The sequence below is a fragment of the Artemia sp. Qi Xiang Cuo genome, chromosome 1 (assembly GCF_049724085.1).
Source record: "Artemia sp. Qi Xiang Cuo chromosome 1, ASM4972408v1, whole genome shotgun sequence".
NCBI lineage: Eukaryota > Metazoa > Arthropoda > Branchiopoda > Anostraca > Artemiidae > Artemia > Artemia sp. Qi Xiang Cuo.
In genome coordinates, this window is record NC_142794.1 from 97,623,861 (window position 1) to 97,643,241 (window position 19,381).

At 34.9% G+C, this 19,381-nt stretch overlaps 1 protein-coding gene across 1 annotated transcript in view; it reads right to left on the reverse strand.

The window, feature by feature from the left end:
- SCaMC (Short Calcium-binding Mitochondrial Carrier) overlaps positions 1-19,381 on the reverse strand; it is a 111,349-nt gene that overhangs the window by 11,084 nt on the left and 80,884 nt on the right. The window contains 3 exon segments of the mRNA XM_089088048.1: positions 2,067-2,092; positions 2,095-2,326; positions 6,544-6,705. Of these exon segments, the coding sequence (XP_088944174.1) occupies positions 2,067-2,092; positions 2,095-2,326; positions 6,544-6,705 (420 nt within the window).

Sequence of the window (19,381 nt, forward strand, 5' to 3'; positions counted from 1 at the left end):
TTAGGCTCTCACGTTTCTGTTCACTTCCACTAAATTGATTTTAATTCAAATCCTAAGACTAGTCCTAAAACAAGTCCATTGGACTTAATGGACATGTATCAATCGTAAAACTTGGTCGTCCGCCTGAGGCTTTGGCTCCCAAGTTTCTTTTCATTTCCACTAAATTGATTTTAATGCAAATCCTAAGACTCGTTTGTAAAACAAGTCCAGGGGACTTGTTGGACGTGTATCAATCCTAAAACTCGGTCGTCCGCCTGGGGCTTTGGATCCCAAAGTTTCTATTTACTTCCACTAAATTGATTTTAATTCAAATCCTAAGACTAGTCCTAAAACAAGTCCATTTGACTTAATGGACATGCATCAATCGTAAAACTTGGTCGTCCGTCTGAGGCTTTGGCTCCCAAGTTTCTTTTCATTTCCACTAAATTGATTTTAATTCAAATCCTATGACTCGTTTGTAAAACAAGTCCAGGGGACTTGTTGGACGTGTATCAATCCTAAAACTCGGTCGTCCGCCTGGGGCTTTGGCTCCCAAAGTTTCTATTTACTTCCACTAAATTGATTTTAATTCAAATCCTAAGACTAGTCCTAAAACAAGTCCATTGGACTTAATGGACATGCATCAATCGTAAAACTTGGTCGTCCGCCTGAGGCTTTGGCTCCCAAGTTTCTTTTCATTTCCACTAAATTGATTTTAATTCAAATCCTAAGACTAGTCCTAAAACAAGTCCAGGGGACTTGTTGGACATGTATCAATCCTAAAACTCGGTCGTCCTCCTGAGGCTTTGGCTCCCAAAGTTTCTATTCACTTCCACTAAATTGATTTTAATTCAAATCCTAAGACTAGTCCTAAAACAAGTCCATTGGACTTAATGGACATGTATCAATCGTAAAACTTGGTCGTCCGCCTGAGGCTTTGGCTCCCACGTTTCTTTTCATTTCCACTAAATTGATTTTAATTCAAATCCTAAGACTAGTCCTAAAACAAGTCCAGGGGACTTGTTGGACATGTATCAATCCTAAAACTCGGTCGTCCTCCTGAGGCTTTGGCTCCCAAAGTTTCTATTCACTTCCACTAAATTGATTTTAATTCAAAAAATCAACAGAAAAATACAGGTTGCCCCCAATCTATTATATACTTCAACAGTTTCCTACAACAGATTTTCCTCGGGATAACTTTTGTCTAAAATTTTATGGGTTGCCATACCAAAATTTCTTCTACTATTTTAAAAACTTTGCCGATTATCTGCCTTAGTATTTGAACGATGGATAGGCCGTGCGGTTCTGGTCATAATTTACGTTTATAACCACTGCGCCAAGCACTGCATGATTCCCTGTCCGGCAAGGCAGGGCTTCACTTCCCAAGCCTCGAACATCTGCATACAGTCTTGTATTTGTCAAAAGGCCATGCATCTTTTCCAACAGACCAAAAACAACTACTTCCGAATTAGAAGCATTGACTGGGAAAGTTTTTAACAGGAATACATGGTATTATGGTCAATATAAACTCATTAAAACTGTTGCTACTATTAAAATATTTTTAATATTAAAATATTAAAAATATACTAAAATAAATATTATATATTAAAATAATATAATATATTACAATACTAAAAATTATATATTTAATATTAAAATATATTATGGTGAAAATAAACTCATTAAAACCGTTGCTACTTTGCTATTATAGTTCTATAAAAAAAAAAAAAAAAAAAAAAAAAAAAAAAAATGGAAGAATTCAAGCTACAGAACTTGAAACTATTTTTTTCTGCCCGAAGATAAAATATCCTAACTTTGATTTCCTCCCAACCTTCAATGAAAATCCAATGCATTTGACGCTGCCTTTAGTGGAACTTTGAATAAGTGAAAAATATCTAGTTTTGAAACTTATCAAATCCGTCAGAATTCAAATCCCACACGGACATTAAAGAAACTAGGTTAGAAGTAAGTTAAGGAACACTAGCTTATATAAGCTAAGAATTATGATAGTAGCTAGTTCAGAAGCGAGGTATACATACCTGACTACCCGAGATAAAAAAGAAAAAAAGGCTTATAAAAATAAATACCTCCATTGGATAAATCACAGACTGAGCAAACCCCCCGCAAAAGAGCCTGCAGCGAATCGCTCATACATCCCCAGCTCCTTGCAAGTATCTTGATGTATAATTTGCTTCACACGTTCATAAGCTGCAAATTTCAACGCCGATTCAGGAGCTATTTTGAGCACGTTTATAAAATTGCCACGCCAAAGGCTAACGACACCCCCTTCAACTAACATATGTCTTACACAAGCGGCCAGAGATCCAAATCTATCCAAGCCATGCACCTACAAAAAAAAAAAAAAAATCAAAAGTAAACAAAAAATATATAAATACTACAAAAATAAATATAATTAGATTTGTGACCACTCTTATGCCTAGAGTTAGTTCTCTCCTCCCTTCTCTTTTCCTCCTCTATCTTTCCTTTTCACTTTGTTTATTTCACTTATTTTTATTATTATTTTGGGCATGGTAATTTTTGTTGTTGTTGTTTAAATCCTTTTCTTTCTTCTTCTTACTTTTTTTCTTCTTCTTGTCCTTCTGTTTGATTTTCGCGCTATTATTTAATGTAATAGTCAGTCTCCTACTCTCAGAGGCCAAAGAGCCTTTGTGGGGGTCTAAAGTTTTGCAATTTTTTCTCTGTTTCTTTTAAATAAATTGATTGATTGAGACTAAACATTTGAAAAATATTAAATGTCAAAATGGCTCAAAAAACGTAGCAGCGGTGCAAATGGCCCAAACGAATTTATAATTTATTTTGATTATATTTGACATTTTTACAGACTACGCCCCCGCCCCTTTGTTCAAAAATACGAGTCATTCTTGCATTTAATGTACCATCGTATCAACCGGAAGAGAAGAAAAGCAAAAATAATTCCCCACATGTCATGTCTGTTCAGGTTGACGGAAATCAAAAGAAAACAAAAATAGATAAATGCCACAAATAAATATTATTAGAAGGTATTTGTGAGACTAAATATTTAAAAAATCATTGAAGGTTAAAACGATTGTCAAATATTAAAAAACTGTAACGGAGGGATAAAAACTAATTGCAAAAGAGGATCTTAAAAAAAAGAGGATTCCAAGATGAGAAAGAACTTCTTCCATAATTGATACTCCCCAGAAACATGCATTTGAATGTGGGCACATCCTTACAAGATAGACCAGCAGTAAGGAAAGCAGCCCAAACCGACAGAATATTCCCACAAAAGCCCAAAGACGGGGATGGTAGTGACCACAACGCGGTTCAACCATTAATCCTAAAACCATGTTGTGAATTGGAGGTAGATCAGTCGCCATCTATTATTTTCCTTTTCGAACCAAAGTAGGTGACGATACCTGTCACTTTCAAAGATATTGTAATTCCAATTATAAAAGAATAAGGCAAACTGACTGGTACTACGTGTAATTGTAAGCTGAGTTTGTGTGTCAATTTTTTGTGAAAGTCAATTAACAATTATTGTCTGATAAAACTGAAGAGCATGATATTTATTGAAATTCCTAATTACGAAAACAGATCTTCCAGGATTATAAGAACTACTTAAATTTTTTTTGGGGGGGGCGGACGACGATGTTTAAAAAAAACAAAAACAAAATAAAATAATTTTTCGAGCCGAAGATTATATTTTTTCTTCCTTGTGTTTGCATCAAATTCACGAATCAATCCGCAAAAAAGAAAAGGTAGAGGTGACTTAAAAGCAAGATTTTACAAAAACCCCATTTTATTGATATCTCTGGTTATATGTTAATTCTTTGTTATTGCTAATTGTTATATTATATTAATATGTTATATTGTTATACATTATGTTAATAAGTTATAAGTTATGTTAATAAGTTACTGATATCTCTCGAATTATTACATTTTCTAATGAATTTCGCGGTAGATTAAGATTGACCATTGAAGAAACTGCTTTGTTTCCAAATCGAATAATATGTGTTAAATCATAATAAGAAATTCATTGAATGTCATTCCTTTCCATAGTTGAAAGCTTCTACAAAAAAAAAGAAATTTACAGTAAGCTCCAACTCTTCCTTCAAAATCTTTGAATTCAAAATATTCAGAAATAAAAAAACTTCCTTCAAAATCATTGAATTTCAAAATCTTCAGAAGTCAAAAACTCTTCCTTCAAAATATTCAGAAATCAAAACACTCTTCCTTCAAAATCTTTGAATTTCAAAACCTTCACAAATCAAAAAACTCTTCCTTCAAAATCTAGCCCTCAGCCAACAATAACGATTTACATTTGGAGGGGTTTTAACAAAATCCTAAAAACAAGAATTAATAAACCCTTTTTACCAGAAAATTCATATTTCATTTTTTGAATATTGAAACGTTTTCCACTATGAAATATATTTGGTCTTGTAAGAGGAGCAAGGGCACTGTTTGAAGAACTTCATTCAAATTCTAGGCCACACTGAAAATTTATAACCACGGAACTGAGGGACTTCAACTAAGGAGAATATTAACAATTTGAGGCGTCTTGTAGTTATTCAATATTTAAAAAAACCTTCCTCCCTCAGCCTCTGGATAAGGTCCTGTATAAAAAAAACACGCTATCTTCCGTTCGTAATGCTTACTACAATAGCATTTTTTTAATTATTTTTGGGTAAAAAAAAAAACGTTTACAGTACTGCTTAAAAGATCCAAACACACATTTTAATCAAGACAAACCGTAAGAACCGTTCCACGATTGTTTCTGAATAACAAGACTTTCTTTAGCTCAAAGTCCCCCCCCCAAAGAAAATCATGTATAAAATGTAAACTACAAACAAAACAGAAATATTAAAACTTTTGCTATGAGATATGGCGTTGCTGGTGCATATTTACTCGTAGTTACATTTATATATTATATATTGGTGCATATTACACGTAGTTACATTTAGACGGTTTGTATTGAATGTTCAAAAAAAAGTGTTTGCACCTGATTTTGTCTGTACGTCAAAAGGATAGACTCAAACATGCAATTAGGCTTAAAATTTCCCATAATAGCAAAAAAAGGTTTTCTATGTTTTTCTCTGGATATATTTTGCTATTTTTATAAGAAAAACAAATCTGTAAAAATGCCCGTTTTTACCTTCTTTTGGGTCTCATATTTTCAACTCAATACTCAATTCGTCTGCTCATAAATGGCAGTTTTTCAGAAAAAGCTTCAGACAAGAAAAAAAGCGGTTCCGAGCTTGTGAGTTCTTTCTTGCAGGTCAGTTGACGAGGGTAAATGTCATATTTTTTCCGGTATTAACGGCTTAAAAAAGCAATACTATTGTGTTATTGTAACGCTTTTCACTTTTATATAAGGTTTGATATATTTTTAATATTTAAATTATGAAATCTTTTTAATATCATATTAAACGCTACACTTCAATTTCATCTTCACGAATGAAGGTATAAATAATCAAGGACCTTGGTCTTCTTGGAATCCACTTCCCTAGAGATCTCTCTCGGAAAACGCACCTTAATCAGATGAAAACCTCCTGTGCAAGAAAGCTGGGGATCACTTTGCCCCAAAAATCTTCTAGCGCCCAGCTCGATCATCCCACTTTACAAGTCTTGCATGAGACCCATCGAAGAGTATGGATACCCGCTGTATACTGGTGTTCCAGAAACGTTGTTGCACCACTTCAAAAGATCCAGAAAGGGCTAATAATGCAGGTTTAGTTGTTCACCATGACTTCTGTCTGTTGGTGAAAGGTTTGATGTAGCGTCGACAGATGTTTCTGCAAGTACACAGATTCACCTCCTCTAGAGCTGTTTCGTACTGCCCCCCCCCCCCAACCGACAAGACAGACACGAAGGCACACAGTTCGGTCCATCATCTTAAGGATGAGTGGCTGACAACAGAGTACTTGAAAAGCAGCTTCATTCGTTACACTTTGATTTGTAACGATCTTCATGGGGAAGTTATCTCTGAAAGTTTCTCTGTCGACTCCTTCAAAAGAAGATTCAACAGTAATATAAACTCTCGTTATAAAAAGACGTTAAAGACTAGAGGCAAATCAGGTACTTAAATTTACGTGACGTCCCAAATATGGGAATAAAACAAAATTACTGTCTTATTTTGCCAATGGGATATACAGTAAGCTATTTGAAAAATTCTCAGACTTCTAATTGATAATGACTAGACCTAGAACATAGGACCTAAAAGAGGGACTAAGAGCAGGTTCCTTCTTTAAGAATTTAGAAAAATAACCACAAAATGAATCAAATATAGGCTTTCTTCTGACTGTTTCAAAGGGTAGGCCGCGGTAATAAGTCATGTTCAACTTAAATGTGAGTAATGCAATTTCTTTTTTAGTTTATTCGTTTGTTAAGTCTTTTTTATATTAATTATAATCCACGATTTGATATAGGCTATTTAGTTAAAAACGCTGAGCTTGAAAACCATATATATAAAATAAAAAAGTAAGAGCTTCGTCGGGTCTCCCGATTGGCTTCTCAGTAGCTTTGAATTTGCCTATGTTAAGAAAAAGATTTATGTAAGAATATAACAGTAAAAAACTTAAATACCTGAAGGAACACCTTCATCCTGTCAAGTGGAGCAGTGCATGTTCTGGAGACAGCTCCAGCAACTCCTCCAGCCACAAGGTGCCTCCACCACATTCCAGTGACCATTTCTTGTTTGGTGAAGTCATCTGGGACTGCGTTGCTGTCAAGTGAAACATCCAAACTCTAAAATGAAACGAATATAATATTAATGCTTTTAGCGAATGTTAATTCACCACTAGTTTCTCGTTCGTTCAGAACTAATACCAGTAATCCAACAATTAGAAATTCTGCTGCGTTCTATAACACGCATTTACCCCACGCTCGATTAAGCTTATTGCAAATATTTTTTTTATAATGTTTATGCTATCTTCTGACGCACAGGACTTTAAAAAATCCTTTAAAGATTTGAAAAAAATAATAATAATAATTGCAATAAGCTTAACCAAACGCGGGATTAGTCATTTCAAGTTGGTACGATTTAGTTTTACACTTTCAAAGTTAATTCAAACTAAATTCAACCTTTCATTTAACTTCACTGATAAATGCCAACCTTTCTTAAGGAACTATATTTGAAAAATAAAAATACCAAAGCTAATAAGTTCGAATATTGAATGAAAATTTCGTAAAATAAATCAATTTAATGAAACAAGTAACTTGATAGTTTAATATTTTATGTTATTTATTTCGAAATCCAATTTTTACACAGATTTACGTGCTGTTTTATCCTTTTCTGCCTATTTAATACAAAAACGAGATCTTGACCGTATTTCTAGGGATATTGCAATAGGGGTTTCAACTGTTTCATTTAAACAGTTTTATAAAACAAGAAACATTAACCCCCAACGGAGAGCAGAGCTTGTGAATTTGGGTATACTGGAAAAAATATACAGTAATGGTATGATAAAAATTAAACAAAAGTTATCTTAAACAAGAGAGATAAGTAGATATGGTTCTAGGCTAATTACCTCCGCCAAAAATGAACCCATTGCCAGGGGAACAGCTCTGGTTACGTCTGCGGGGAAATATGGCCCAGTTGAGTCAGAGTCATCCAGTTCGACATAATGGGCGAAATGAGAGGTGTAGAACAAGTAAGAAAGATGGTAATGTTGGCAATGAAATGCCACTACCTCCCCCCACCTCTTCACAGAAAATTGATCCAAAAAATTCCTTCCTCGTGTAAAAATGAACAGTCAAAGGAAAAGTATAAAATACAAAGACTTAAGAAATTTAAGATAATTTGATGTTTTGAATTAAGATATTTTGAAAAATTCTACTTATATTCTAAAATATAATCAAAATATATGGTGTAGAATGTCTAAAAGTATTAATTTTTAAATTTTTATTGGTTTTAATTCTTTCTTTTGTGTTTTTTTTTGCGGGGAGCAGAGTATCACATCAGGGTAAGACAAAGGCTTGAGAAAATAATTTGAAAGTATAAAATTAGTGGCTACTGTAGAAGGCTAGTCAACACTAAGAAAGTTTAAGATGAACGATTTCCTTATTTCGAATGAGGAAGCAGATTATTTTCTTTAAACTTTATCTTACTATGATAACACAGACTCCAGTCCCACAAACAAAAAAAAAGAAAAAAATAACAGAAACATTTTTTTTTATTTTGTTGAGCTAAATCAAAAGACACTGTGTGAATCCCTTTTAGTCCAAAGGCAGTACCTGCATTGTCACAGGATTGGATAAGGCTATTTAGCTAAAAATGTCGGGTCATGTTCAGATAGAAGTTGAACTACATCAAAAGACACTAAGTGCATCCAAGGTTGTCAAAAGGGAGTATCTGTGATATCTCAGGGAAGGTTAAGGGAATTAGATTTAAACTTTCAGGGCATGTTGAGAGGATGTTTAGCAAATATGTGTCTATACTCAAGGTTGTAACATCATGGGGGTAAGAATTCTTTCAGCTCTATAAGGCTGCAAAGGTTATGCAGATTTTAAACCCATTTTTTTTAAATACTAATCCCAGTACCCGTCTGTTCAAAGGACTATGGTTCAACTATTATTAAAGTTTGTTGCCAAATTTTGTTCAACATATAAACAAATATGCCAAAATCTTAATTCTTGTGGAGGAAAAACGAACAGATTTAAACACATTTTTTCCCTTAACCAATGAAAAAGAATTGTCAATCAAAAACGGAAGGAAATTATTTAAAAACTTTTTCCACAAAAGAAGTTTTTCGAAGAAAATTAGGCTTCATCAACCCGAAAAAGAGGAGAAATAAAGTGAAACAATATGCGTTTTTACATGTTAATTAGATAATATATCGATGGAACATGTGCCGGGATTTCTAAGATATTGGATTAGCGACAAGAAAAGGGAAAACGCTACCAGGGAAACGATCACCAGTGTTGAAGGAAGGCCGCACCTGATTACCCCCGCCGCCACTTTTTTACGCTGACGTTTGACTTGCACTTTTCAGAAAATTTATTAGAACGTAACGCGTTGGTAATTGCAGTAATTTTATTAGCGTATTGTATGTTAATAAATTATATGAAAGAAGTTATGAGGCTTTGACCGAAAAGTTATGAGGCTTTAACCGAAAGTTATGAGGCTTCAACCGAAGATTAGGCTTTGAAGGATACCCAAATAACAAGAAGCGTTCAGGACTACTACCCTTCAAATTCGAATCTACGTAAGCCTTGTTTTTAGCTTTCCACTATGAAAATCGCCACTTCCAAAATCACCAATCCGGCCACTATAAGGCCCAGGAGCCGTGATAAAAATCTAGGGCAACGAGCTGTAACTTATGTGCTACTCAGCCCAATAGTAGCCCAAACTTAAAAAAAAATGAAATTTGATAACAATCAATGCATCAAAAGGATTTTACTTTTTATGGTGATTCCGAATATATTAGATTCATCAGGTTTAATGTTGCACATGAAAAGCTATGAACCTGAGAAAATCTACCAGATTCTCGTAAAAGGGAAGAAAGACCCAAAGAAATGAATCGGTCTTAATGAAAATCACACTATCAGATTCATAATACTAGAGAACCCCACTGTAGAGGTTTCAAGCTCATATCTACAAAAATATGGAATTTTGTAATTTTTTTTTTGCCAAAAGAAAGGTCACGATTGCATGTTTATAAATTTCTTCTTCCAGGGATGATTGCATTAAACAAATGGTCACAGAAAATCAAAAGAGGGCTCATTCACACAGAGATTACAACTTCTATTGCCCTTTCTTAAGTAACTAAAAAACGGAGGGAAACTATCCCCCTTCCACGTCCCTTTTCCCCCAAAGAGATACAATCAAAATTTTGAGATAGCCATTTGGTTCAAGATAGTTGAAAGGTCCAATAACTATGCCTCTGATGATGACATGGCCCCCTACAGCCCCTGGGGAAATGGCTATAGGTTACGCAATTTGCCCTTTGTTTACATGTAGCATGTTATTTGGACACCCACGAAAACTTTTCGGAGAATTATTTTCTTCGGCAGGGGGTGGGGATTTTCCACGGGGAGAACATTCCGTGGAGAGGAATATTTCCAGGAGAATTTTCTACGGGGGAACCGTTTGGTACTCATATGCAGAATTCCTTTTATTTGCCTTACTTTCTCATTGGCTCCTCAATCCGACAGGATGCTCCATTTTTCATTCCGACAGGATACTTATCTCTTTTTGACGAAGTAAAAAATCTTAACTATTTCTGCTAACTATATTTAAATTTGTATCACAAGCATTACAGTAAAATGCGAAAGAAATGGCATAAGTTCAGTATCAATTACTGTTAAGGACAGAAAACATTGTTAATCAACACGATTAAAGCAAATAGTTAATCGACAATATGAAGAAAAATTATTAGTGACAAACAAATGTTAAAACCTCTATGTCATCCAAATGTCATCCTCTATTTTGAAATACATCTAAATCAGCCCTGAAATGCCATTTCACGTGGGCATGTCCCTCGGATTTCTAAAACTGAGAAAGGATACACAGTAGAAGTTTCCATTGATTGACCCATGGATTGAACTTAACAAGAGATACGCGGTCCAGGGTTCAATCCAGGCTGCTATAGGGGCAATGGAATGACCTTTGTAATCGAGTAGCGCAGTAAATCAATGAGTGACAAAGCATTTTTGAATTAGACAAGACTCATTTCTCATACAAATAGTTTGTTCCACAACTAGGGGGTCTAGAAATTTATCAGAGCACGCCCAGAAAGTTATTATAAGAGCCAAAAAAAAGGAAAAAAGATGGACATAACTCCTTATTCCTAATAAACAAGCAAATTATTTTTTTCTGGCATTTGTCTCACCCTGCTATGACAACTCAACCCCAAACACGCGGCAAAAAATAAAAAATAAATACAATAGGATATTCCATACCATATATTCTACATAAATTTTGGAATATAGGTAGACTATTTCAAGATCCTTTCTTTTCTTCATTCGTTTTATTTATCTTAGCTTTGATTTGGCTGCTCAATTTACAAGTTGGGCAAATTACATGCGGATAATTGTCTGTTGGGGAAATATCAGCGGCGGGTGGGGGGTGAATCAGCCAGACACCAGATTTGGGGGGGGGATTTTTCCAAAACATTCTGAAAAAACTTATCTGGGATAAAAGTAGATCTGTTAATCTGAATCATAACAATAATAATACAGAGATTGAACTTATTGCATATAGTTGGGGACACCTAACTTAGTCAGTTAGATCCAATTCGGAAACAAAGCTTCTAAATACCTAAAAATTAATTTGAGCTAATAAAATGTACATCCCAGAGATAAAATTTATATAAATAAAGATAATAAAACTTCCAAATCACCCCAATCCTGAGACATTTCGCCTATCCTATACTAATTTTTAACGAATTTTTTTCTTTTTTCATTACAAATTTGGGTACTCCTGTATTAAACGCAATCTCTTATATACTGCAATGAAAAATGAAACCAGTCACAAAAAACTGGTTTTGACGGGTTAATTTAAGACACCGCTATAGGGTAATACAATGTATAGCGCGGTTTTCATTGTGTATACGATATATAAACTGCTGTTTTTTGGGGTTTATGGGGGGAAAAGGTACATAGGTTAGGTTACGTAATATATACCATGCTTTACACCCCCCCTAATGTGCAAATATATAGTCCAAATTTGTTTCTAAACTATTATATATTCATCCTATTTTATTTAATTTCATTAGCATTAATCAAACTAGCAGTATATAAAAGAGTGCGTTTAATACAGGAGTACCCTTCTGGAGACGCGACAGAAAACCCGTTTTGTATGGGTTAATTCAAGACACTGCTATACAGTAATGAATGCTTAGCGTGGTTTTCAATGCGTTGACGATATTTAAACTGTTGTTTTTTGGGGTTTAGGGGGAGAAAGAGGTACCTAGGTTAGGCTACGCATTTAATATTTGCTATGCTTTACCCCCTCCCCCTAATATGCAAATATATAGCCCAAATTTGTTTCTAAACTATTATACTAGCACGACTATAGTATAGTAAACTATACTATTACTGAGTGCGTTTAACATAGAAGTAGGCTACCGATTTTTTGGTAGATCAAATATCACTGAATAATTAAAGCAAGAACTCCACCACTCTTGGCCTCGGTTTCGTATATAACCTAAGGCTATATTTGGGACTATTAGAGATGGAGGGCGAATTATCACAAAAGCGGTTATAGGGAGGCATTGAGTATATTGGGATGGAGGGAGAGCGTAGGAATCTGTTTGGCCTCCGGTAGCTTGGTGCAGCGGTGAGTTGTTACTAGTAGGAGTAAAGTTAAAATCTAAAACTATTAAGTTCAGATATTCACCTTCAAAGGTGCTTTTTTGTTTCCTTCAGAAGGGTCCCTCTCCAACGGTGTTAATGACCTTAATTTGGACTTAGAATTCCTAAGTATTAATCCCCTAGGCCACTTTCTCGAATGCCCATATTCTGCCATTTTACCAATGCGGGATGTTAATGCATGTCCATGTAACTCGCTAATTATTTAAAACTCTGCCTGCCTACCTGAGTGTTTTTTTTCCTTTCTTGAAGACGAGGCTGAACAGGGAAAGGTAACAAAGCAAAACACATCCCCTGGGTCTATTTTACCGTTTAATCCTACAAACATGGAATTACACTTCATTCTAAGGATCTCCCTAGACGACTGATGTTTCGATTGATAAGATTTTCCGTCCGTTAATAATAATGTAAACAAAGGGATTTTCATGCGAAATATGTTGCAAGGCTCAGTCAGCGTTTGTCGGCAAATCCACGATGGGTAATCGTAAAAACGTATTTAAAGTTTGGATCGACATATTGGCAGCAGCAATGACTGTAATTGAAAACTTATAGCAAATTATTGACAGTAAAGGGCTAGGCACACGTAGCTGATAATAGGAACCGATTTCAGCATCAGTGGACAAACGATATCAGTAAGAAAAATTTATTGCACAAAATTTTCAAAACAAAAAATCATGGACACAAATAGTCAACTGGAGTTTATTAATAGTTGCTTGATTGACATCAGGTTAGTTCTCAGGTCTAGTGGGTCTTTCGCCATAGATACCTCTGGCAGACTATTTATTTGTATCCCTATTTTTTGTGATGATCATGATGAAAATCAGCGCTGATTTTGCAAATCCGCGCCGAAAACTAGAAATTTTCCAAGCTCAAATTGACGTCGATTTCTTTTAAAATCGGCGCTGATTTGGAAATCAGTTCCCGAAATCAGCTACGTGTGCCCACCTCTTAAGCGCTGCATCCCCTCGCCTATGTAAATAACTCATAGTCTAAATTTGACACTGAACGAACTCCCCGCAAGAACTGGGTCACACAAATACACGTTGATAATCTTCCTCTCTTCCCCTAAGCATCCACCCTCCCACACAAACATTTTCAGTACTTACGTCTTATAGCTTACCACAACCAAGAACTGAAATGAGGTTTATCATAATGAAATACACCAAAATAAAATGAAAATATAAGAAAATTATGAAAAATACAACAGAGAATTATGAAAAGAAGGCCACCAAGAACATATTACATTAAATACCTAACCTAACCATCTCTATATATTAAATACTTAATTAAAATATACCTGCATAGTATTTTATCTCGCTCATGATAAACTGATTATCTCCGAGTCGACGCAGAAAACCAGCTTCATTACAGTTCAAGAACAAAGTGTGGTTGCTATAACACAGAAGTACCAGATTTTCTTCCATGACCAAGGGCGTAACCAGGATTTTGTCGGGGGAGAGGGTGTTTTACAAAAACTTAAAAAAAGCATCAAAAATTTATTCATATCCATTTTGTTAAGTTTTTACGAATTGGAAAGAATTTCCAGGGGTGAGGTCAAACCAGGCAAACCCCCCTCCCCTGGATACGACCTTGTGCGTCACAATTTACTCCCAGGTATTGCCCTTGTTTAATTATATCCATGTTTCTAAATCCATTTTTAATGTTTATTTAGGTTTTACACGAAACACAGCGAACAAATTTGAAAAATAACACTATCAACATTTGAAATTCAAATTTATAAACACTAGAGAAAAGGTTTTTTCCATGGGATGGCAAAAAATTTTGTAGATTTATAATATTCATCAAATGCAGCAATCCTGGCAGATCCTGCCACTGTGAATAGCGTGATTTTTCTTATTCTGATAAAGGTGTTTCATAAAATATCAAAAGAACCTATATTATCAAAAATGACTTAAAAACTTGAATGAAAAGGAAAAGCAAGATGAAAATGTGGTTAACTGAAAATTGGTGTATATCATAAAGTAGGAACTTAATCGCTTTTAATCGTTAGTTTTGTATAAAGCCTAGGGGTTTATATAGATAATTTTGATGGACTTTGTTCTAAGGAGCACAGAAGAGGCAATGGGAGGGCACGGAATCAATTAGGGAGGTAAAACCATCCTGAACTTAGATTATGCTGCTGAAATGTTTGCAAAATGAATGGATTTTTGGAGGTTTTAAGAGCTCAGGGTTCAAGAATAACTTTAAAAATTAATGGTAATAAGCCTAAGTCACTAATACTAGGAATAATAGAAGGTGAAGAGGTGATGCTAGAGGGCGCAGCAAAGATGTTAAAAGTAAAACAGCCAAGGCCCAGGGTGTTTTTCACAATTGGAAAAGGTTTGTAAGAATAAGGAGATAAGTCACCCAACCAAGATTAGAACAGTGGAAGGTACAGTGAAGACAGTGGTAAAGTATGGTTCTGAAGCATGGGCGCTCCAAAAGATGAAAGCGGATTTGCTCGACGTTTTCAGAGAAACTGCCAACAGATTGTTTTGGATATCCGTCTCACTACGAAAAACGTCCGATCCCGCAATCTAGGGAATATAATTAGAGAAAGGTTGAGATGGCTAGGACACGTTCTGCGAATGAAGAATGACAAATTGCTAAAGATCATCCTTGTCAGCCTATATATGGCCTAACGAAATAACTATATATGGCCAAACGAAAACCAGGTCATCGTCGAATGGGATGGGACGAGGTCCTAAGGAAAGATTTGAGGGAAATGGAAACTTTTTGGAAGGGTATAAAGGGGGAGGCTTTGAATAGATTGGGATGAAGGAGGAGCGTGTGTAGATATGTTGGCCTCAGGTGGCTCTGTGCTGCAGTGCATTGTTAGTTATAGCAGTAGTATATACTGGAAACATTAAAGGAGGAGTGAAAGAGACATTCTCCTGCAATGTTACTGAAACTAAGAATAACTAATGAAGTGCAAATGGCGTTGGCCCCCCCCCCCCCGAGGCGTCAGAGTCTTTGGTCCAAAATTGTTCTGAACAATCTTTCTAAAAAACAGGAAAATTTGATAACAAATCTATATTGTTTTATCTTTACTTCCCCCTTCAAAAAAAAATACATCATTTCGACTTCAACAATCAAATGTAAACGAAGTCATTATTGACTGAATGATCATTACCCCTTCCAACATAATCCCCACTTCCATTCTCCTCTTCTCCGTAGGTTCTATTAACGGTTCAAAAAAAGCGCGACAATTTACGCACCTATGGCATCTACTTTTTTTTTTATTTTTCTTATTTACTATTCTCAGTAATCTCATTTGATTTGTTAATTCATTAAGTGTGAAATTCAAAGACTCATGCAACACAGATGAATAATATATTACGAGGCCCACTGTCAGAAGAAGGGAATAGAAGGGATTTTTCAATTATCAACATAATATACAGGGTTTCTATAAAGTCTGTACGTCCTTTATAAATGTATAATTTCATTTGTATTTGCGACAGAAATAATCTTTAAAAAATGGTATAAAGTTTCATTTGCCTAGCTTTAAGTAGCCTATAGTTCTTGAATAATTCACCACCAGGAAATTTTTGACTAAACCTGAAAGCTTACAAAACTCAATAACATCAAAAGTTGTTAGAAGAGGATTATTATGCACGGCTAATTTTGTCATCAGTTCAATAAAACTTTGGATGATAGAGCATTTGTGAGTAGTTTACTGTTTTCTGATGATGCAACATTTCACATTAGTGGCAAGGTCAACATGCATAATTGCCGAATTTGGCAAACTGAAAACCCAAATGAAAACATTGAGCATGAAAGGGATTCTCTTAAAATTAATGATTGGTGTGCTTTGAGAAAAAATATGTATGGCCATATATGAGGTTCTTGGGTACGTGTCTAATATACAATAGCCACTCATGAATTTGTGACGCGAAAAACTAGTCAAGCAACTTCTTTAACAAGACAATTCCGTTGGCTGGCAACAGGGGTTTCTCATTCCGTGAACAATATTGAAACTTTAGTTTTTTGGGGTTGAGGGGCAAAAAAGGTACCTAGGTTAGATTACGTATTTAATATAATGCGCTCTTGGCGGCCCCCCTACCATAATTCTTTGTGGTAGTTTTCATATTTTTTGTTACTAGAGTATTGAATTTTAATCATATTTTCTTTTATTTCATTAGAATTCACCAAAATTCACTTCTCGAGTGGTTATTGTATATTAGGCAAGTACCAGACCGCCTTATTGACAGTGACATCTATTTAGATATGCTGCATAATTACTTTATAGCCCCGATCTAATATTCTTCATCTAAGTAGAACCCGTTTCTCTGACGCTCCAATCCTAACGAAAAATACCTAAATATAATAAAAATATAATACTTTAGAAACAAATTTGGGCTATATATTTGCACACTAGGGAGGGAGGGGGTAAAGTATAGTGGGTCTGCATGCCTAATGTTAGGTACAATTATTCTTCATATTATGTAGTAAGAATTGTTTTCCAACTTCGCACTGTCCAAATACTTTACCCTCCCCCCCTAATGTACAAATATATAGCCCAAATTATATATTTTTCATCTATTCTGCCCCTTCTCTTTGTCTTGTCTCATGCTAATCTGAAAGAAGCTAACGAAAAAAATCGGTTCTACAATGCGTCAATGGATGAACAACTTAAGTGGTCGGGGCTATATCACACAAGTACCATTAAACTTAAAAGGTGATACAGAGTTTCAACAAGATGCAGTTGCTTGTTCGCCAGATTTAAATCCACTAGATTTTTTTCTATGGGGGCATGTGAAAACAATTATGTATGCAACCAGACCCAGTTCATTAGAAGATTTGAAAGTTAAAATAACTAATGTGATTTCAGAGATTAGTATAAATCAATTGGCAAATGTTTTCTGTGAACTACAAAATCGTATTACGCTTTGCATTGCTAATAATGGAGGACACACGGAAACTTAAAATAAAATTTCAATAAAATCTTAGAAAATATAGATTTTCTTCTTTTAAATCCTTTTAACAGATTAAATATAGCAAATACAAGTAAAGTTATATTTTTTTTAGTGCCCACAGACTTTATGGACACCTTGTATATTATGAAAAATGGCATTACCATAGTGGAAATGATTGTTTATAGCGTATTATTCCGTTTGCAGTTTCATATATCATTTGCGGTATACGAATTAAAACTTGGATTTACACACAACAATAGACAAAAAAAAAAAAAAAAAAAAAAAAAAAAAAAAAAAAAAAAAAAAACCATACACCATGTTTTCTACCTCATAATTTCTGATTATTGTTTCAGTAAGCACTAAATCTTTAATGTGATGTACCACAGGTGTGCGTATATCGATCTTGGTTTAAAGCGCTAATAGCAAGTGCGAAACTCTAGCAGAAGAAGGAAATGAGGCGGAGGTAAGTAGTAAGGAGGTGAAGCTCGAAGATTTCTTTTCGATTATTTATATAGTATATGACTTGACACATGATGCTAGTAGATTGTATCACAATAGAATGGATTGACTATGGGGACTGGTTTCATTTGCGGCTCCAATTTCAGTACATTTTCGACTTCATTTGCAGCGTGTAAGTTCAGATATCATTTGACTAGCATAAAAAGATAAGCATAAAAGATGGCAACAATAAAGATGGCAGCATAAAAATGACTAGCATAAAAGATGGCAACACTTTTTAGGCACAATCAATACGAGGAATAATGGGAGATGGCGCAAATCCATGGTACGAAGCACCATAGAATGGTTTCATTTGGGCAAGTATGATAAATCCGGAGAATATATTCGTTGTAAAACAGTTCGTTCTAACAAAATGTAATAAGAAGCAACGCGGTTCAATAATAACAAAATCTCTAAAAAGACAGAATTGTTATATCAATAGATACATAAAAAAAATCGGGTTATTATACATATTCAAAATATATCCTATAAGATTAAGTTTATTTTTACCCATCAAAAGATACGAGCCTGAGAAAACTTGCCTTATTTAAAAAAAGAGGGGAAACACCCCCTAAAAGTCAAGGAATCTTGATGAAAATCACAACATAGGATTCAGCGTATCAGAAAACCCTACTGTAGTTCTTTCAAGCTTCGATCTACAAAAATGAGGAATTTTGTACTTTGTGGATTACGGATGCGTGTTTATCTGTTTGTTTTTCCCCAGGGGTGATCGTATCGAACCAATGATTCTAGAACATCAAGAGGGGACTCATTCGAACGGAAATTAAAGTTACAGTGCCTTTTCAAGTGATCAAAAAGATCGGGTGGCATCTAGCCCCCTCCCCCAAAGTTTTTCGATCATCCGATGTTGAGATAGCCACTTTTTTGAGAATATCTATTTGGTTCAATAAATATACCTTTCGGGATAAGATGACCCAATAAAGCCCTGGGGAAAGGGCTGTAAGTTGTGAAATTTGCATATTGTTCAATACAGCATTCGTAATTGTTGTGTATAGCTCATAGCCTTGTAGTAGAGCAGTCGCCTCTGTATCGAGAGGCTGCCAGTTCAAAAAACGATTATCCTCTAAATGAAGACCTATGACTTGAATTTTAAGATAAAATAATACACTGGGGATGGTGGTATTTTATGGGGAAAACTTCCAAGGAGAATGTTTCCAAAAAGATTTGAAAACGTCCACAGGAAATTTTCCAAGAAGATTTACAGCGAGGATAAAATTGTCCTGGAGGTGTTCTCCAGATGGGTTGGTCACGGGTATTTTACGTTAGAAGAGGCTTTACTTCGACAAATTTTATGTGGAAGAGGGAAATTTTCCATGGAGGAAAACTTGGTTTCCCGGCATTAGTTAGAAAAACAATCAGAAATTAGATATAAAAACAGGTTTTTTTTTACCTGAAAGTAAGGTGCAACATAAAAACTTAAAACGAACAGAAATTATTTCTTATATTAGGGAGGTTGCCCCCTTCCAAATAACTCACTCTTTACGCTAAAGTGTGACTTTTTATCCCGATTTTTTAAGAACGACTCCTTGAACACAAGGGCCATTTAATTAGATTAAAAAGTTCTTTAAAAGTACTAAAGAACTTTAGTGTGAAAAACGAGGTATTAAGGAGGGGGAAACCCCTATTATACCAAATAATAAATATGAATAGGTCACGCTAGCAACATCATTAATTAG